General features: G+C 37.9%; 1 protein-coding gene across 1 annotated transcript in view; it reads right to left on the reverse strand.

The window, feature by feature from the left end:
• Positions 1-22267, reverse strand: part of MARCHF1 (membrane associated ring-CH-type finger 1) — a 544235-nt gene that overhangs the window by 303754 nt on the left and 218214 nt on the right. Inside the window, exon 2 of the mRNA XM_055085795.1 lies at positions 16728-16876. Coding sequence (XP_054941770.1) covers positions 16728-16838 — 111 coding nt within the window. The 5' untranslated portion in view covers positions 16839-16876. The remainder of the gene's footprint in view (positions 1-16727; positions 16877-22267) is intronic.

Below are 22267 nucleotides of genomic sequence, written 5' to 3' on the forward strand. Positions count from 1 at the left end.
TAACAAAAAGAAAGTTGGTGTAGCTAAACAGACATCAAAAGTAAGCCTTAAGGAAAAAGTTGTTACTATGATTAAATAAGAACATTTTATAGTTATAAAATGGTCACTACACAAGGAAGATATAATTAAAATTTTATGAAATGAGTAATTAAATTATTATATAAAGCAAAATTGGCAAAATTAAAAAGATAAACCTTTTACAATTGCCAAGGTATGGAAGCAACCTAAGTGTCCATCAACAGAAGAATGGTAAAGTAGATGTGGTATACGTATACAATGGAATACTACTTAGCCATATATAAGAATGAAATTTTGCCATTTGCAACAGCATGGATGGACTTGGAGGGCATTATGCTAAGTGAAATAAGTGAGACAGAGAAAGACAAATGTTGATATCACTTATATGTTGAACCTAAAAAATACAACAAACTAGTGAATGTAATAACAAAAAAAAGATGTAAATTCACAGAGAGAGAGTACAAACTAGTGGTTACCAGTGAGGGGTGGGGACAATACAGGGGTGGGGTAGTGGGAGGTACAAATTATTGGGTGTAAGACAGGTTATAAGGATGTACTGTACAATACAGGGAACATAGCAACATTTTGTAATAACTATAAATGGAGTGTAACCTTTAAAAATTGTATAAAAAACAAAATAACAGAAAACAAGAAAAATCCATCCAAAAAATATCCTATGAGATAAAAAAAATTGTAATGAAAGTATGAAACTATTAATATTTTACATCAAATGATAATTTAAAAAATATATTTCCTCTACCAAATAAGTCATAAAGTAAAAGCTGCACAGAGGGAAATTTATAGCCTTAAAATTCCCATATTAGAGAAGAAGAAAGTTGATATTCAGTGATCTAAGTATCTGTCTCCATAAATTAGAAAGTAAACAACAAATTGAACCCAAAGTAAACAGAAGAAAGGAAACAGTAAATCAAAAGAACAAAATAATTAAATTAAAAACAAATATACAAAGGTCAACACAACTGAATGAGGAAAGAATAGTCTTTCTTTTTAAAATTTTATTTATTTTTCATACAGCAAGTTCTTATTAGTTATCTATTTTATAGATATTAGTGTATATATGTCAATCCCAATCTCCCAATTCATCCCATCACCAATCCCCCCCACTTCCCTCCCACTTGGTGTCCATACGTTTGTTCTCTACATCTGTGTCTCTATTTCTGCCTTGCAAACCGTTTCATCTGTACCAGTTTTCTAGATTCCACATATATACGTTAATATACAATATTCGTTTTTCTCTTTCTGACTTACTTCACTCTGTATGACAGTCTCTAAGTCCATCCACATCTCTACAAATGACCCAATTTTGTTCCTTTAAATGGCTGAGTAATATTCCATTGTATATATGTACCACATCTTCTTTATCCATTTGCCTGTCAATGGGAAGAACATTCTTTCTATTTAGTCTTTCTAGTTAGCAGCAGATGGTGCTAAAACAAGTAGATTACATGAATACCCACATTCAGAAGAATAAATGTGAATCCCTACTTCCCCAGGCACAAAGATTGACTCAAAGTTGCTCACAGATCTAAAAGTAAGAGTTAAAACTGTAAAACTCTTAGAAGAAAACACAGGAGTAAATCTTTGCAATCTTTGGTTAGGCAGTGATTTCTCATATACAACACTAACAGCGCAAGCAATAAAACTGAATATTGATACTTAGATTTCAAAGGACACCACCAAGAAAGTGAAATGACAATCCACAAACTGGGAGAGAATATTTGCAAATATTTTTACTATAAAATCATATTTATAGTAGGGGATTTGTGTCCAGAACATGTAAAGAACTCTGTCAACTCAGTAATAAAAAAGACAATTGAAAAGACATTTCTTGAAAGAAGACACATGGGTGGCTAACAAATATATGAATAGATGCTCGTCATCACTAGTGAGCAAATTAAAAATCAAAATCATGACCACATCACACCCACTATGATGGCTACAATCAGAAATACAGACAATACAAGCGCTGGAGAGAACGTAGAGAAATTGAAACCCTCATATATTCCTGGTGGGAATTTAAAATGGTGCCGTCACAATGAAAATCATGTTGGCAGTTCCTTAAATTGTTAAATAAAGAGTTACCATATGACCAATTGATTCTACCTGTATCTAACCAAGAAAAGGAAAATATATGTTCATATAAATACTTGTACATGAATGTGCTTAACAACATTATTCACAATAGCCAAGAAGTGGAAATAACTCGAATTGGCTGATGAATGGATAACAAAATGTGGTGTATTTGTACAATGGAATACTATTTGGCAATAAAAAGGAATGAAGTACTGATATGTGCTACAGCATGGACAATACTCTAAAACATTACACTAAGTAAAAGAAGTCAGTCACAAAAGATCACATAGTGTACAATTCCATTTATATGAGATATCCGGAATAGACAAATCTGTAGAGTCTAAGTAGATTAGTAGCTGCCAAGGCTTGGGGGCTGGAGGGAGGGCTGCTGAGTGACTACTGATGGCTACAAGTTTCTTTGGGGAATGCTAGAAATGTTCTAAAATTAGATTATACTGATGGCTGCACAACTCTGTATATATACTAAAAACCACTGAACTGTACATTTTAAATGGGTTGACTTAATGGTATTTAAAATATATCTCAATAGAGCTATTAAGAAAAAATAAAATAAAATTGACAAAGTATAAAATTTGTTCTTTGGAAAATACTAGTCAAAACTGGCAAGAAATACCATGATAAAAAGAGATTAACCCCAAATACCAGTATCAGAAAGAAAAGATGATGTTATAGATCCTGTAAGTGTTAAAAAAAAAAAATGACCAACTTTACACTAATAAATTTCAGAATCTACTATCAAGTGGATGAAATTACCATATTTCTAGAAAAACATGACTTATCAAAACTGAAACAGAAAGGAGATAAATTCTGCTTTCCACTTTTCTGAAATTTGTTGAAATCTCTTTTTGCTGTTATGGATTTATTCATTTTTGTATTTTTATATATTCCTTCTTTGGGATCTCAGGAAGAAAAGGGGGTGAATCACTACCCTGAAAGGGAAACAGACATTTGAGAAGAAAGGCAAGTATTTTTATTTTTAAAGAAAAGTAGGTGATTTAAGAGACACTTTTAATCTAATAAGAAAACATCACTTGATTCCTTTTAAATCAGAAAGTAGATCATTTTTTAAAATAAATTTGGAAATAATTTTATAAAAGCAAACGTATTTTTAACCTCTACTCTGCATTTACTTGTGTGCCCTAAATCAATGTATTATAGTAAGGCAAAGATAAGCATACACTGCATAAAGACTGGGTAAAAGAACGTTTTCTTAAATGTCTTTCGCTAAGTGTAAATATGTCTCTGTAAAAGAATTAATACAAACCAGTGGCAGTGGAGCTAATCCTAAGACTTTTCAGAAAATATAGTGAATAATGTGGTTCTGGGCTTTGATAAAACACTCTGCATATGACTGCACTAATTTTTGAGTTTATTCTTGCATAGTGAGAGGCAGTAACAAATCAGCAATGTTACTCTCAGTGAATAGTGCTGCTTTGTCTAATTTCCATAGGTGAAATTACTCAACCCATGAAAACAAGACAACCCATTTTTGTTTGCAGTCTCATTGCAATATGTGTAATAGCATTTGGTTGGTGTGACATTGTGTCTGTGAAAGTTGACGGTTGGTAACTGCAATGTGAAAGCTATTTCATTTTTATCTTCAAAGAATTACTGGATTGTTAAATTAAATTTTATTCCCGTAGGATGTATCAGACACACAGAAACCGGGTGTGTAAGTCCCCATATCTGCATTTGAGTTGCTGGTTTCCTAATGTGAGATCACAGGGCTGTACTCATGGATTATTTCACCTAATAATACAGTTGACAATTACTATGGTGATATAAAAATATTTTAACAGACCATCAACTAAAAGGTTGCTTTTGGCTTTTAACCTAAAGGACTCACTTCATATGTAGAACAGATAATTTACTGGATGATATTGTGTTAAATAGTTAAAACGAATTAAGCCTACCCAGGAGAATCTATTAAATAACCTTATCCCTTCCTCCAGAAATGTCATTGATAATTATTAGAACGTGAGGATAATCAACCAGTGATTTCAAATATAGATCCAACAAGTATGCTTCTCACCCCAAATTCATTTTAAACACTATTTAAAACTACTTTGCATTTGCACTTTAACATTTAGTAGGCGCAAATAAAAAACTCAGAAGAGATGATTACCACTCCTATAAAAATGCACTAAATTGAGCTATTTTAGATGCTGACGGATCCCCTTGGGCAAGATATTTAGTCAAAACCTAAGTTTTTTTATCTGTGAAATGGGGAATATAAGGGCTGTTTTGCTAATTAAAAAATATATATATTATATATAATATAAAATATAAACATATACTGCTTAGAGAATACTATTATATACATACAATATATGTATATAAAATATATATACATTTATGTATATATGTACATAAAATGTGTTCAAAGTGTGCAACCAATTCAGAGTTAAATGTGAATCTGAATTAAGCTTATTTCTGATAAAGTCAGTGTTTTTATCTTTTCCTGAGCATATTCTTTGCAGCATAGAAAAGTGTAATAGAGCATGGATTCTAGAATAAGATTTGCTAGCAAAATAAACTTGGGCAAGTTACCGCTTTCCTCTGCTGTAGTAAGGATTAAATGGGTTGTTAAAATGTCAGGTGCTCAGAACTGAGCCTGGTACACAGTATGTATTCAACAAACATTAGCTTTTATTGTATTGTTTTCCCACCATGTGCTTTGCCAAGTGAGCAAATACAAGTACATTTACATGTCCTTGTTTCCTTCCCAAAGGATGTGTTTTGACACACAGCTTCTCTTCACTAGGAAGTCTCACTGTTCTCTCAAAGGAACCTACCTTCATGGGGCCACCAAATTATTATAGTCTGCATATATAAGACAACATATTGGATATTAAGGCTGAATAAAATATACCAAAATATTTAGTTAATTCCACTGCCTATAGAAAGTGTTACAGCAGGTAGGTAGCGAGATATGATATCAGAAAAAGGGGGACAGGGGCCAGGTGGCAGGAAACCACACATCTTGTAAACAGCGGGGGTCCACGGGCAGACAAAGAAAAGCAGGAACCTTCAGACTGACAGGAAACCATGAATTTTGGGGGAGATAAGTGTCCTGGAGACAAAGAAAGGTGGGAAAAAGTGGGACTCTCCTGCATCTGAATGTAACCTGTTGCTCATTATGCGCTCATTACAATAAAATTAGCCTTGCAGATAAGAAGTACCCATCATGCACCGACATCATGACACTTCTGATCTAAGCTAAATAAGGATAAAAATCCCTCCTCAGCTTGGGAAGGTGGAGCTGGGATGCAAATCAGGGAATACGACCCCCAAACTCCTTCTCCCCAGTGAACATTCTGCCCCTTCATTTCTATGCCCCTCAAAACCGGCCTGCCCAAGAAACCCAGGGCAGCTCCTCTCACCTGTCTGCCCGCTCTCCCTCTGACAGCATATTCTTGCTTAAATAAATCCTCACTTTACTTTCTTAACCTCCCTGTCTCGTTTCTGAATTCTTTCTGTGAGGAGACAAGAACCTTACACTCACCAGGAACAGAAGTACAGTCTTGTGTTAGGTCAAGTGTATTTCTCTAACTCAATTCCTGAAGATGGTTCTGTTTACTAACTACACAAAATAGATAATATGTCTTTAAAAGTAAACGAAATTCAGGAGTTTAATTTTCACGATAAACGGTTTACACGGGGTCATGGAACGCCCCTTCTCGTCCCTGCTCACCACCATCCTCTTCATATCTCCAACTCTCAGTGTCTACGGGGAACTTGAACTCCCACAGCTGGACCAGCGTCACCTAAGGGGTCTTCGAACGCCCTATGTTTACTCCCTCTCCTATCCTACCTTTGACTTAGTCATTTATTTGTTTTCTTCCCTAGATTCTTGAGGATAAGGACTGTCTTTTTTTTCAGTACTGTATATTTATTGCATAGTGCAGGGCTTCACACAAAGCTAACTATCAGTACAGAGTAGTTAAATGCATAAATGAAGACACGTTATAAGCTGGGTGATAACTGTGATTCAGAGAGCTCTGCATCACTCGATTTCCCCCGAGACTTACTTACCCCTATTTTGTTCCATGACAACAGACAGCTCTGGAGTCCCAAACTGAAACTCAACAATGGACAGCCCTGGATGTCAAACAATTCATTCATCAGGCCTTTCAATGACCATAGTGATGAATTAGTAGGGTAGTTACTCTAGGTTAAGCATCATCACATTAAATGATGTGACTATCAAATATTTCAATGAACAAAATACACTCTATGAAGTAGCAGAGAACTCTGGATTCCTGTTCTGCCACTTTTCTAATCTTCCTGCATCTTCATTTCTCTGTAGGTGTCATGAGAATAGCAGTACTTGCTTTCAGGGTCACCAGGACATTTTGAGATACACATATAAACTCGTCATCATAGAAGAGGCATTAAAAATACTCTTATTATGTCATTGGTAATTGTGTTTTGAGATATAAATGTATCTGAGCTATAAATGAACTCTATCCTATTTGAGTACGAAGACTGAGTAAGAAGATTGTTGCACAGAAATAGCCTGGATTCTTCAGGACCACTCTGACATGTTCCACTTATTTCCAGGTACAATTTTTTATTCTGAGGCCAAAACAAGCTGACTTGACAAATATCACGTCAACGTGTCCTGCCTGGTCCCTTGCTATAAAACATGACGACACTGCCACAAAAATCAACACAAAGAAGACAACTTTGCTGTCTGTATCACTTGTGAGTGGAGAGAAAGGAGGCAGCTCAACTCCACACTTGTCTATCTGGGTACACACAAAAATGTCCATTGGGTCTCAGAAAATTAAATCAGTATATTGGAAAATCAGTATGTTCTAAATACTATACAGACAGTAGAATTAAACTACTACTGAGAATTAAACATTTTTTTGAGGAGCTCACCATTTAATTTATATCTAAATGAAACAGAAAGACATGACACGTTTTGATAAAGAACAGCTCTGAATATGATCTCGTGACTTACTCTGTAGAGGAAAAGATCTCTTCCTCTGAGGAGCATTTTTAGATCAATCATTACTATTGTGAATAATCATGTTTTGACATTGTTCAGTAACTATACAATTAAAGTTAATGCATTACTTTAAGCTGCACGGCGAATGTAACCTTGCTTTGTGATGTGATGTTTGAGGCACCAGTCTCCCCCACTTTGCATTCTTCAGTCCAATCTGTTTCCATAAAAACCACTGGGGTATATTTTTAATGATTTACTTCCTTACAAAAATCAAAGCTCTTGAAAGGCATAATGTCTTTTATGCCATTTCCCTCCTTTGTTTTTTATACTTATTCTAATAAAAATTTAGATTTCATTCACTATTGCCTTTGGCAGTACTTAGTAAAGGCTTTGTAATAGCAAGTAAACGCAATAACTGATAAACGATCAAATAAGAAAGAATCCAAGGGAGGAAGAAAATGAGGTTAAAAAAACCTTGCAAACTCTATCTGCCCTGACTTATTTATTTTCAGAATGTATAAAGGCTATCACACAATGAGAAGCTGGCCCACTTGCTCAGAGACTGAAAGAAATAAGGGTGAACCTATTGAAAATAAGTCAATATGTTTAATGACAAATTTAATATAGTCAAACTCCTCTTTTTATTTACCATTTATTTGGTTCCTAAGAGAGGTTATGTTTGTGGGGCAATACCAGTCCATTTGCTGTAGGCAGATATATGATTTCCTTCAGCCTGCTAAGACTAAAAATCGACTAAGGGGATAATTGGAAAGAAAGAGAGTAAGGAAGATGACTGGTAAACCGTAATCGGTAAATGTGTTTTCTTAATAAGGATGCATTTACATCTCATTGTCTCACGCACTGGGGAAGCTATCTGCAATATTTTAAATTCTTACCAAAGGGGAGCCTTATTCCAACGGAATGTAGCTTTTATAATCATGATTTCAGTTTCCAAAACTTTATGTATTTTTGTCATAGAAACCATCTCAGAATTGTTTGATCTTTCAGACTAGTTCTTCCGTATTTTAAGGCACTGGCATTTCTAGTAAGAAGGGATTTAATATGAGCTATCGTACTGAATAGAATTTTATAAACAAAAAATAATTTCGCTTTCTCTCAGTTCATGCTGTCTGCTCAAGTTGTTTATCCATTCTACAAATTTTACTCAGTTCCTATTCTGTTCCAAACACCAGGGATACGGAGGTAAACAGGACAGATCTTCCCTTTTCATCTTACATCCTAGTGTAGAAAACAGAAAATAAACCAACATGCATTCATATTTATGTAACTATTTTCAGATTGGGATGAATCTATTAAAAAGAAAAAAGAAAATCAGAATTGGTGTAGAGAGGGAATGGGTGAGGCACAGTGGATGAAAATCAGGAGTAGCTCCAGTCAAAGTTGCTATGGTAGATGTGCCAAGTCTTGAAGGAAGAAGCTAGCCATGCAAGGATCTAGGAGAAGAAGCTTTTCAGCATATAATCTAGATCTATTAGGAGTACACATAGACTCCCTGTTCTCATCTCCTTCATTTGCATAATGAACAGCATCTCCATATTACTAATTTATGAAGCAGATTCCTTTTTCCCTCAGTTTTAGTTGTTACCATTCTTGCATAAAGATAGTTGACTTGGATCAAATATTATGGTCATTGATCAAAAGGATGTATTTCTTCACTCCAATTTAATGATTAAATATTATATATTACATTCAATACACCATACTCTAATCAATTCAAACAACACCATGCTGAAAGTTACGCACAGAAGGCAAATAATTTAAAACATTTTGTTAATTTTGAATACAAAATACTTCAACCTACTAGACTTGGATAATATGGCTATTTCCAGTAGCAAATGATATCAACATTACAAATTTTGGCAGAGACTGAGGAAAAAGATGTTATATCCATCTGTCTATAGCAAAAGCTCTACCTGACTTTCTTTTATGTTTTCATCTAATTTTGCTCTTTTGTGATATTATCTTTGAAATGGTAGGATCACTTGTAATTAGTTAAAGTTACATAAATTCTAGGCATGCATTCATTTTCTGTATGATATCCAGTCACTGTTCACTAAATCATAAAGAATGGGATCCCAGATGAAGAAGTCTCAAGTTCAGGGGCTGATTTCATCTATATTACACAAATGTCCAAGTGGGCTGGTTTAATATAAACCAAAGAAAATACTAGTAAAGTCTATGAGCAACAAGAACAACAAAAAAGCTGATGATGGTATGGCTTTTCAATTAAAATATACAAAAAGAAGTAAAAATAAAAGTGCATCATTTTAATTTCTGATTTTTCATAAGCTTAATAACTATGGAACTTTAACCTTGAACACAACTGTTCTATTTTGAAAATAAGGTTATGACGTAATTAAACATGAATCTTTTTAGCGGCTTGCTTCATTAATAAATACTTATCAGGCTATGTAAGGAGGTACTTAGTCGTCCAGTAGCTGAAAATTTGATTTCTTTTTTTTTTTTTTTTGCGGTACGCGGGCCTCTCACTGTTGTGGCCTCTCCCGTTGCGAGCACAGGCTCCGGACGCGCAGGCTCAGCGGCCATGGCTCACGGGCCCAGCCGCTCCGCGGGATGTGGGATCCTCCCGGACCGGGGCGTGAACCCGCGTCCCCTGCATCGGCAGGTGGACTCCCAACCACTGCGCCACCAGGGAAGCTCTGAAATTTCGATTTCTAAAATGTGTTTTATTAAGTTATATTATTCCTAGAAAGAGTTTACAGCAAGTTGGAAAAATCTTGGGATTTAAAATTAGACAGAAATCAGAATCACAAATTCTGATTTGCCACCGGGGTGAATTACTTCACCTTTTTGAGTTACACTATTTTCACTTATATTATGCCAAAAACACTATCAACTTCTCATAATGGGTGTGGTATATAAATAGCCTGGAAATTAGAAGTCCTGAGTCCTTATGATTTGGAGTGAATTACTTAAACTCTTCACAGCATCTCTGTTTCATTATGTATATGAATAATTAAATTGCACTGTGTGCATTTCAGCAACGGTCCCCAAGCTTTCTGGCACCCGGGACCGGTTTCACGGAAGGCAGTTTTCCACAGGCCAGGCGGTGAGGTGGTTTGGAGATGATTCAAGGGCACTGATTTGTGATGGTCTCTGTGCAGTCACACCCGTCTGCTAGTCACAATCTGTATCTGCAGCCGCTCCCCGGCGCCAGCCTCACCGCCCAGCTCCACCTCAGGCCATCAGGCGTAAGATTCTCATAAGGAGCGCGCAACCTCAATCCCTCTCGTGCACGCTTCACAGCAGGGTTCGCGCTCCTGTGAGAGGCTAATGCCGCCGCTGATCTGACAGGAGGCGGAGCTCAGGCGGTAAGGCGAGCGATGGGGAGCGGCTGTAAATACAGATGAAGCTTCGCTTGCTCGCCCTCCGCTCACCTCCGGCTGTGCGGTCTGGCTCTAACAGGCCATCGACCGGTGCCGCTCCGTGGCCCGGAGGCTGGGGACTCCTGCGTTTCAGAATGGTTGTGAGCTATAATGACACAACGGACACAAAGACTGCTTGAAAATTATAAAGCTTTATAAATATATGTCTTATTACAAATAATTATATACATATATGTGTATACATACATATATATATATAAAACATACTTCTCCTTGAAAGCTTTCTTGTCTAGTATCTTCAGTCTTTTCTAGAGCAGCAAGTACCTCATCCCAGACCATGTACACAGAAGCCTGGAAAAATGTGCCCCGAGCTGATGCATACATGATGAAAGTGGCAAATCACCTCATCTAACACATGGAGGGACACTTTGTTCTTCTTTTCTACCTAACCATAGTTAAAGAACCATCACTGATCAGAGGAAAGTAATTTTTTCTGGAGTCATTGATGACTCCCTAAAATGGCATTTTTCGATCTCCCTATTTTGACTTCCATAGATATTTTTTTAAAACTCCATTCCTCATAAAACCTTTCACCTTCTTATTTCTATTTCTTATGATATCCTTTGCTCTCATTTTGAATTTAATGTTGAACTCTGATTTGATTCAAGAAATTGCTTAAGGGTATGGTCAGTATAAGGTATTTTTTTGTTTCGTTTTTAACATGTAAACTTGTGTTACAATAAATTTGAAAGGTTTCTTCCCTGCCTGTCATACAAAGGGCTCCCTCACCCCATAGGTTAAAACTATGAAGATGGTTGCTTAATAAATATCTCTCAAACCCTTCAATGTTCTTACTCAACTTAAGGGATTTTAGGCTAAGAAAGCACTTTCTGAATTTAAAAAGCAGATAGTTTGAACTGCATTATAGATGAAAAATAGTGCTTTTTTTTTTCAATTAGGTCCGTAATTGAGGATGCAATGGTGATACTGGTCATATTTATATGTCAGTCAATGCAGAGCAGAGAGTAATCTAACAGACACATGTAATCAAGAGATTATAAAGAAAAGACCCTATTTGTGTTTATGTCACACACTGTAATGTATTATTATCTCCTTTACAATCTTTGTATTTAACCAAACGTATACAATTCAAATAATGACTTTCTCCCCCAACCTGAGAGACAGGAGAGCGGCCCTCTGGTTTCAGACTGCTTGGACTGTTGGAATCTGAGCTTCACCAGTCATTACCTAAGTCACTTTCAGCAGATTTTACATTTCTCTATAGCTCAGTTTCTTTATCCACAAAATAGGGATAATGATCATGCCTACCTCATCGGATCCTTGTAGTATTACAAACGGGAATGTGCGTGAAATGGTTAGAAAGGCTCCTGGCAAATAATCATCATCCACATCTTCCTCATCCTCCTTTTTCTCCTCCTCCCCCCACCTCCTTATCATCATTAGATGGGGCATGATTTGTACAGAAAAGCCTCAAATGCTCTGGGTGACAGCAGACAGTAATAGTTAAATCCTGGGGATATAAAGTGGAAAGGCAGGACAAAACTGCTACCACTCAAAGAATGAATGCATTTGTGGTAGAGGCTGGCCAAATGCTCTCAATTTCCCTATTCTGGTCATAGAGGAAGACCTTATTTCCCATGATTCTGACAGATACACTGGGATATGTCATTGGTTCCAGCCAACGGCATCAGGGTAGTGATGCTTAGCACTTCCAAACCTAAACTGATATCTACATAGTCACCCATTCATACCCCACCCCTTAACTGATAAACTCACTACTAGGAGGCCTGTGTTTAAGACAGCAGCCCTGGGAGATGGGAGGGGCAGAGATCTCTGCATTCACTGTCTGAGGACCAAATGTCCTGTATCAGACTGAGCCATGAGTGAAAACAAACCTTTATTATGTTAAGCCTATGAAATTTCTGAGTTCGTCAAAGCTTCTATTCTTAATTTTCCATACTGATTACTAAGCTAATTACTAATATTACTAAGCTAATATCACTAAATCCGTTCTCCTGTATTCTACACCGAGACGCTGGAGCTGGGGGCCTTCAAACCAGATGTCTCCTTTGACATTTACTTCTTGGTCAGGTTCTGCCAATGCTAGTGCTAAACGAAACCAGAAGACAAGAGGAGAGAGAGGATTCTGTTTCTGTTAGTGTTATCCCACAAGACGTAAGTCGGCAGTGGAAGGCGGGTCCAGTTTCTAAGCTTTTTTCACACTCCCTGAACTACCGTTATTGCACCAGCCCCTTCCCCCGACTTGAATATATAAGGATTGAGCAATGCATCCCCTTCAGGGGTTTGGGCCCTAGATCTTCAGGGTCCTTCCTCTGAGCTCCAAGGTTCCTGCATCAGCTGAGAAGCATCCCTCCTCAGAGTCGGGGTGCAGTTCTGAGGGGTCCCTCCATCAACCTGTTAGAGGTTTGAGTAGCTCTAGTCTCCTCCCTGTGTAACTCCTCTGTAAGGGTGGTTGCCACTTCTTGCAGTTACCAAACCTGTGTACCTTTCTGACATTTTCAATCTTCCAATAGCAGATTAAATAATTTTTCACATTATATATTCTGTTAAAATTGCCTGTTTCTGTTTTCTTGACGGTATCCCAACTTTTATAACTATCCGAATACAGAAATCAGTAGCCAAAGTCTGTGCTACCATAAGAAAAGTCTAAAATATGTGGCATTTGTTTAACGTTTAAGCAACAGGGAGGGAGGAAACTGATTACAAAGGTAGAAAGCTATTTATCTGCATGATGTTTGGGCAAAACTATTGGCAAAATCTCCATCTGAATTAACTCAAGAGGCAGACCCTGGGCCTGCTGGGCTGGCAACACTCAAAACAGATCGAAAAACAGAACTTAATAATGTACGTTAACTGCTATCAGCTACACTCAGCAAGGTGTCAGAGGAGAAATGTGAGCTCAGGAACTAAGTGGTTTGTGTGAAAGCAGATCTGACCAGGAATAGAGAGAATCCGAAAGTCTCAAGGTTTGCTGGACCCAATGCCTGACTTCTTGTAAACCCCAACTGGTAGACCTGCCATTGAAGTGAGTGTTGAGTGACAAAGGTCCAATGAAAAGTTACATTTGAATAAAGTGACGCAGGGCTAATATGATTTTTAGAGCTGACACCGAGTGGACCCTCTCAGTTGAACAAAGCATCTCTGGACAAAGAGGTTAAGGATGTGGTCCTCCTGCCCGTTTTTCAAGATACGATCACCTTGAGATAGAGACATGGAGAACTGGAAATCAAGGGCAACCAAGATCGAACTTTGCTAGGCACACGGACCACCAGGGAGCAAAGAGATCAGAACCCTAGCAGACTTCAGAGGGCTGCCGTACTGAAATACCATGACTCCAGCAGTACGAGCCTTGAAATTCTGAAGACTTAAAACAACTCTTGGTTCCATAATTTTCCCCAAACAGGAAAATAAAATATTTTAAGGCTACACAAGTTTCATTAGGCACTTTAAATGTGGACAAGGAGAATAATAGAAAAGGAAGAACTTCCCAGAGGGCGTATCCAGAGGCTAGAGAAAAGCATGGACAAGGGAGATCTCCCAGGGAGCAGGGTCAAAGCCAATTCAAGGATCCTCCCTGACCTAGAGGTCAGGGAGACTTGACAACGTCTGTCCAGCAGGAATACACCGCTGACTTCCATATACATTTATTTTATTTTATTTTATTTTTTCTTTTTGTGGTACGCGGGCCTCTCACTGTTGTGGCCTCTCCCGCTGTGGAGCACAGGCTCCGGACGCACAGGCTCAGCGGCCATGGCTCATGGGCCCAGCCGCTCCGCGGCACGTGGGATCCTCCCGGACCGGGGCACGAACCCGCGTCCCCTGCATCGGCAGGCGGACTCTCAACCGCTGCGCCACCAGGGAAGCCCTCCATGTACATTTAATTCTTTCTCTTTCCAAATGTGAGTGTTTATTGTGGTTTCCCTCTTCCTACTCCTCTCCTTCATATTGGGTATAAATATATGTTGGGAGCTGGTTGCAAAATATAAATCATTTATTTATAGGTGATTCACCATCATCATCATTAGATGAGAGCAATGAATAACCAGAGACCATTAATTTGAACTGAATCCAGTGACTGAAAGAATTTTTAGTTATCTCTCTTGGAAAATAATAACCCTTCTTAACGAAAGAGTGGAAACATGACATGAATGTTTGGCGACCAGAAGAGTGGACTTTGGCAGAGATGTCCTTATCTGCTTTGCCTGCCCACATGGCTTCCTGATATTCACCAGCCTCCCTTGCAGTTCAGATGGGGCTATGAGACTAGGTTTTGGCAAATGGAAGGATGTCTACACATTTCAGGTTGCTCCATAACAGCTCACGCACAATGGACAGCGTAGACTTTTCCTTTCGTCAGTGATCTAAGAGGCCATGTACTTAAGAAGGCAACATAAAAAGATGGATGGGGCTTCCCTGGTGGCGCAGTGGTTGGGAGTCCGCCTGCCGATGCAGGGGACGCGGGTTCGTGCCCCGGTCCGGGAGGATCCCACGTGCCGCGGAGCGGCTGGGCCCGTGAGCCACGGCCGCTGAGCCTGCGCGTCCGGAGCCTGTGCTCCGCAACGGGAGAGGCGACAGCAGTGAGAGGCCCGAGTACTGCAAAATAAAAAAAGATGGATGGAGTCTTTGAATAATCAGTGAACCTTTGACAGTGAACCTCCAAGGAGAGCTGCCCTAGACACATGAGCTATGACATAAGAAATATTTTATTTTTCTGAGATTTGGGGGTTAGGTTACAGTGACTAAAGACTATTGCCCTAATACAGCATGCCTTACCTTCAGAAGCCAGGCTTCTAGTAATCCTAGAAGTGACATTTACTAGCTAAGTGACACTGGGAAAGTCACTTAATTTCTCTGGGCCACTACACATTTGTAAGATGAAGCTAATATTAGGTTACCCAAAATTATAAGAGAAAGTCAGGCCAAATGTTTGCTCAAGATTTTTTTAATGGTTTTGATCTATGGTTCTGTGAAATAGGAATTAAGCACTAAAGCCACTCTAATGAGATCACAGAAGTAATATTTTTATTTAAAAAATTTTAGTTATTGCACGGTACCTACCAAATCCAGCTTTACGTATAAATATTGTGCAACGTGTGTATTTAAATGGTGTTAACTCACACCAAGCGGTTTTATTGAAAACAGTAATTTACAAAACAGCATATGAGAGGAAACACTGCAGATAATAATTTCAAAGAATCTAGTCCCTAGAACTTCGTCCAATCACATTGCATACTTTCTTCATACCCTCAGCCCTCTCTCTACAGTCTACGATGATGGAATTAAACAGAATTCCCATTTCTGTGTTTTGTCAATTGAAAGCCTATTCCTTTCGATGGTTTCTCTTGAAATTCACTCAATAATGTTTGCTCAGGACCATTGTTTTTATGTAAAATGACAGAAATTATCAAATAACTCAAAAGTAAAGAAAAAAACCTAAAACCTTTGCTTATATTTAATTATATGTTCATCAACTAATAAATCAGGCTAATGAAAGTCCGTGTTCTTATAAAATGGTAAAATAGCAATTAAAATACAACTAACAGGTCAATTTAAAACTTAGAGATTGAATGGAATTTTCCTTCCTTAAATCAAAATGAAGTATGTTGCAGCCAAAATCTAAAAGAAGAACTTATAAAACTCCTTTTGCTAATGAGTTCTCTTTTCCTAATCACTGGGAACTAAAAGCTAGCTAAAGCCGAACATGTAAACTTAAAGCAGAAAACAAAACAAGAAAGAGTATATTATTGATTTGGTCTTCAAGTCATTTTAGCAATTAATTCACGATTTTATATCAAAATTATAATTTTTTGAATCCTATATATTCTAAAAAATGCCTTTAAAAAGGATTCAATATAGGAAAATACAGAAGGTAGGATTCTGATTTTTCATTATTTTTGGATAACGGTACTTGTTTTCCTCCATTGAGTCCATTACCGAAGTGTACAATGCAAGGTATAAACTTTAAATGTCTCTGTAAGGTCCCTGACATAATGGACGGGCGATGTCCAAAGAAACAGAAAGGAAAAAAAAATTGTTAATCTGAATTAAACTCTAGATTCTATGAAATTAAGATGTTTTTATTACTACCCGTTGATTAAGCGACGTCTATATGAGCACTATAATACATCGCAAAGCAGAGAACTATTGAGGAAGCCCTCCCCGGCCCCCTCCCCTTTCCCTCCGCATCCGTTCCCACAAGCCATTGGAGGTACCACGGCTGCACTCACCAGTGTGGAGGTTTGCGAGGCGTCAGCCCACTCCTCTGAGCCCTCGGGGGTCCGCGTGTTGTTAGGGATCCTGCGAGGGTTACGCGCTATCGCTTCACACCAGCCCAGCATTTTCTCCTTCCTCTTATCCCTTTTCAATTTCTGAAATTCTGAAAATAATTTACATTCCCTGAAACAGGTCACTTGTTTTAGATGTTTGTTTTCGGAAAATGCACATCATTGAAATGAAATAAGCAATTTAATGCAACACCAGTGGAGGCACTTTATTTTAGCCAGGTGTTATAGGGCGGAAAAGAAGAATACGCTGATCATAATAACCTCAGAACCACAGGCAATGAAAACAGTACACGGCTACTCAAAGAGCCTAACGTTTTACACCCCAATTTGTGACACTTTTAGATGGTGGGAATTCCTTGCATCAGGTTCTAAGTTATTTTCAAAGATCAGTTCCTAACAAGAAGTTCTTACCTTGAGAGCTAAGAACAGACTCAGTTCCTGTTATATCTACATATTTCCATATCTAAAATTTGGCATAGCTTTTCAGCTGAATGTCCTACAGATGCAGAATGAATTGAACACAGGCCAGTGATGAACATTACTCATTCTGGCGGTGGCATAATTATCTCATAAAATTCTGCCAACTAAAGAAGGAGACATTTTAGTGCAAGCATGGTAAAATTCGTATATGACACCCATCACCAATCTATTAAAATAATAATTTAAAAAATCTCCTTACTATATCATGAAAAAAAGTATTCCACAACTCTTTCTAGCTTTCCAGAACTTCCCATTTAAGGAATTTTTTTGTTTGTCTCTGAAAAAGTTATATCAACAGGAACTTTTAATGTAATGAAGAAAACATTGTTTCCTTGTAAAGTTTTACAGCCTAGTTTTTCCACTCCACCACCCTCAGTAATTAGAAATAGTTCATTGCAGATCTTTAGTTAAATGCATTACACTGTCAATTAAAAACAAAAAATAATGTGGAGTAATTATTTTTCACAGCATCCAAAGCAATTAGCAATCTGGTGGCTTATAACATTTCAGGGGTTCAAAATAGCACATTTCATAGGACTAAGAAAAGTAACGTTCAGAAAGGTTGCATTAACGGATTGATGAGTTATTACTCTAAATGACAAAATACTCAAGTGACATGGATCTGAACAAGGTAAATAGGAAATTATTTTTTAAAAACTTTCATAAAAATTAAGTCTAAGATACTCAATGGAATGGCCTTTTAAATAAGACTGGCAAGCTTATGTGAGTGAGTCATTCATCTGAGGTGCAGGAAAATGGGGAGGGGAGCTTCAAAACGATTGTATGAATGAGCAACCAATTATTAATGCTTGCCCTTTCACACACATTGCTTGAGATTTTATTTGAAAACCCTGATCTATGTAATGCAAAATCTGCATATCCAACTAACTTGCATTCCACAGAAAGTAAATATTTCCACATTCCTGGTACACAGTATCTTGGCTAGTCATCAGTTTTTAACTACATTTCTTGAAGTGTACTAACAGCAAATGAAAATGAGTATCTTTATTCAAAAGCAGGGAGTGAAATGATACATAATGACCAAAACAGTTTAATCAAGTACAAACAAATGTTCTACTTGTAAGTCATTTGGCAATTTAAAAAAAATTTAACTCCATAATTAAATATATCACTTCAGTGCTTATAATAAAAGGTTGAATTCATGCATGAATAAAAAGCATAATAAAGTGGCCCACAAAAATTATATCATCAGTACCCATTCTGGGATATGTTTTTAAAAGCAGTCGACTTCTTATTTCCTATTCAGTTTCTGAGATTAAATAAAGCAGTTTAATTTCATTTGCAGCCTTCTCTTGAGACGGTGGTGGTCATAGCTCTATTCCTCCTTATTCAGTCAACATTAATCCTTAAGAATTTCTTGAGCCTCTACTATACTGTAAGTACTGAAGGAGGCATGGAAAAGCCATAAGAGGAAGATTACTTTCATTTTTGATTTGAGTCAGATTCAATGCAATATTCTCGAGAATTTTAAAATCCAAGCATAACTAGGATCTTCCTGACCCCCTAATTTTTGAATTTGTGAACTTATATGCTCAACTTCAAGGCGACTGCCTGCCCCTTTTGATCTTAGACGTCCCCCGTGAAGTCTGCTTGGGCAAACCATCTTTCTGAACTGTTTTGTTGAACAAGTCATCATGACAGGGCTATTAAACTTTGGACTACACCTGCTGATGTAGTATAATAAAACGTCAGCTGTGGTTTAGTTTTTTGGGGTTTTTTTTGCATGTAACAGACATCATCTTAATTCTAGGATGATTAAGTAGGTTAAATAATTCAACCAGTTAAAATACATACTCTTTTTCCCTAAATAATGTGTTAATAATCATCATCAAATATTTACCATGGACACAGTCCTGTCTGTTGTGGGAAAACAGAAAAGAAACATGATACATGGCTATGGCCTGGAAGACTGGAAAGCTTCTCTTCGAACTTGGACATATTCATAGGAATATTCACAAAGAAAGTAAAATGTGTGAAGTGACCAGAGCAATCTAACTAGACAGCATCACTGCACCTTTTATCATATGAATGAAGAATGTGTGAGATTTTAAGAAAGGCCTCTGATGTTTACATTACTACATCTGGACATTCACATCATCTTACAAGAGAAAAGCTTTCTCTAATGACGTGCTCAGTATAATCTGCATCCACCCACTTTACCAGCTACTTTTGAGTCGAAGAATCATATCTGATAGAAACCAATGTTTCAGTGGCCTCCAAGGAAGCAGCACAGGTGTAGGGGAGTTGAAAGAAAGGGAGACAGGGAAGAAAGGAGAGCTCCACTGCCTCATGCTGTAAATTCCTGTGGGTAAGAGACTGTGAGAGTTGCTAAAGATAATATCTTCTTCCCTATTATCACAAAACACTCCGACTGTAGGTTACACTGCACAACGATCTTTTTGGCAACATGGATGACAAAGTAGAAATTCCAGAAATAGTTTAGGTTATAGATTTGAGATAACTGAAGGGTTAATAATGTTGACTGCTGAGCCTCTGAAGACCAGTATTCTTCCTACACAGGTCTGGAGTGCTCATCATATTCTGAGGTGTAAGAATATACTGTCAGTCAGAAGGGTGGGAAAATTATGAGCATTTGTAATTAACCCTAATGCACTTTAAAGTGTAAGTATCACTAGTAATATATCAGAATGGAAAAGTGGTCATTAAGCATTCATGTCAATTACCGTCTAACCATTGAACCAAGCTAATATGAGATGCAGCAATGAGCAGCTTACATAATGATCAGAGGACATTGAGATTTCACTAAGCTTAATTTTTAATATGCTACCCCTAGGAGATATTTAATTTAATAAATAGAAACACAGTGCATTCTCTGTGAACTAAATTGACAACAAATTAAAATTAGGAAGAAAACAATGCAGGGCAATTGGGTGTATGTCATAGAGAATAATTACTTTTAATTCAGAAACATTTAGCAAACCCTTCCTTTGTGCCAGACAGTGTGCTTGGAACTATTGGTAGAGGGATTAAAGCGATCTGGAGTTCCGGGTAGAGGGGAAACTGACGGGTCACTCAACTTCTGCTAGCAGAGCAGTGAGTACTATGAAGACCTTGAGAACAGATGTTTGACTTAATATCAGCTGAAGGAGACCACTGATTTTGGACAACTCTCCAAAGAAAATACAGTCACAAATAACTTAAAGGAAAATTAAAATTCTTACTACTCCAAAGGCTGCCACAACCAGCTTTGCCACACAACTCTAGGGGGCCTCCTTCCCATTGTAATCCATGTAAATGTCACTGCGCTCCAAGGGGTGCACTCCACAGAACCGCCATGTGAGCAGTGCTCCTGCAGCTATGCTGCCTGGCGGAAAGAAAGCCCAGCCGATTTCTCTAGGTGAGCTTATTAAAATTACCTTGCTGTACCCCAAAACTAATGTAATTCAGCTAGTGGGAAGCAGCCGCATGGCACAGGGTGATCAGCTCGGTGCTTTGGATGGGATAAGGAGGGTGGGAGGGAGACGCAAGAGGGAGGAGATATGGGGATATATGTATATGTATAGCTGGTTCACTTTGTTATGCAGCAGAAACTAACACACCATCGTAAAGCAATTCTATTCCAATAAAGATGTTAAGGAAAAAAAGAACATTTTTTTCTCACAGAAAAAAAAAGCAGTTGCCTGCCTCTACTTTGCCTGCCTACCTCCTCAACTCTCTCCTTCCTAAAACATCGCCCACTCCCTGCCACATCCAGTAGAGTATAGTTAAGGGCCTAGTCAAGTCCTTCCCTCTTCATCACATACGTGTAACTGAGAAAGTCTCCCCCACCTCCTCACGTACACAACCATCCTCAAATTGGACACTTGAGGATAGTCCTTGTCTAAGAATTTGAAAGCGTTTTTCAAACGAAAATTTTAGAGATTTGACTATATATTTTCTTAGCTAAGTGTCCTTAGGAAATACGTCTCAACAATTGAACACTTTCCTCACCCCACCGGAATAAACTTGAAGATCAATCTCCATTATGAAAGAAACAACTTGCAAATAAGAGAAGGGACAGTTAAGAACATGCTTCCCTTCCTCAGCAGGCTGCAATATCTCTGCAAATTGCTTGTTTTTTGAAAAGGTGCATGTATGTGTATGTGTGTGTGCGTGTGTGTGTGGGCTCCAAGAGTACTCCCTAGACCCTCAAACAACTTGCAAATAAGAGAAGGGACAGTTAAGAACATGCTTCCCTTCCTCAGCAGGCTGCAATATCTCTGCAAATTGCTTGTTTTTTGAAAAGGTGCATGTATGTGTATGTGTGTGTGTGTGTGTGTGTGCGTGTGTGTGTGGGCTCCAAGGGTACTCCCTAGACCCTCAGAAGACTATAACATACATGCCTAAAAGTCACACCAACTGCTACCCTGGATGCCTGCGTGGATGTTTTGAAGCGCTCACGTACAACTGTGAATTGCCCTCGAAGACATGGAGTCCTAACAACCATCAAGAACTGCCTGCTGGGAAGTCTTCAGGCCAAATAGTCTTTACGTTAGGTAACTATTTATTAAATTTACTGCTATGAAATGGAAGTATGTCCTGAGGGCCTTCTGATTTCTATGAGAAGGGTGTGAGGTTTCTCAAATGGACAGAGAGGTTCATAGCTGCCTTCTAAGATGTGGAATGCTAACTGATATAGAGCCCCATAAATAATTGTTGATAATAAATGAAATGAGAAAATAAATAATAATAAATAAATAAGAGCTCTCCCCTTTTGAGTAAAGTTAAGAAATGGGAACAACCATAATGTGACTCATAGAGAAGGTTTAAATTCTTAAATGCTTTTTTGCTTGGACTATAGGAAAGACATATTTAGTACATAGTTTTCTTTTTAAAAACTCTCCCTCTACCTTGCAATCCCTTTTAGAAGCACCCGTCTTTCTGTGAAGACTTATAAGTTACTCTAGCCTTGTGAGGAAGCCTGGGGGTGAATGAAGAAATGGTACAGAAAAGGTAGGGGGCTCCTATTCCCCCTCTGTTGG

The sequence above is a fragment of the Physeter macrocephalus genome, chromosome 7 (assembly GCF_002837175.3).
Source record: "Physeter macrocephalus isolate SW-GA chromosome 7, ASM283717v5, whole genome shotgun sequence".
Classification (NCBI taxonomy): domain Eukaryota; kingdom Metazoa; phylum Chordata; class Mammalia; order Artiodactyla; family Physeteridae; genus Physeter; species Physeter macrocephalus.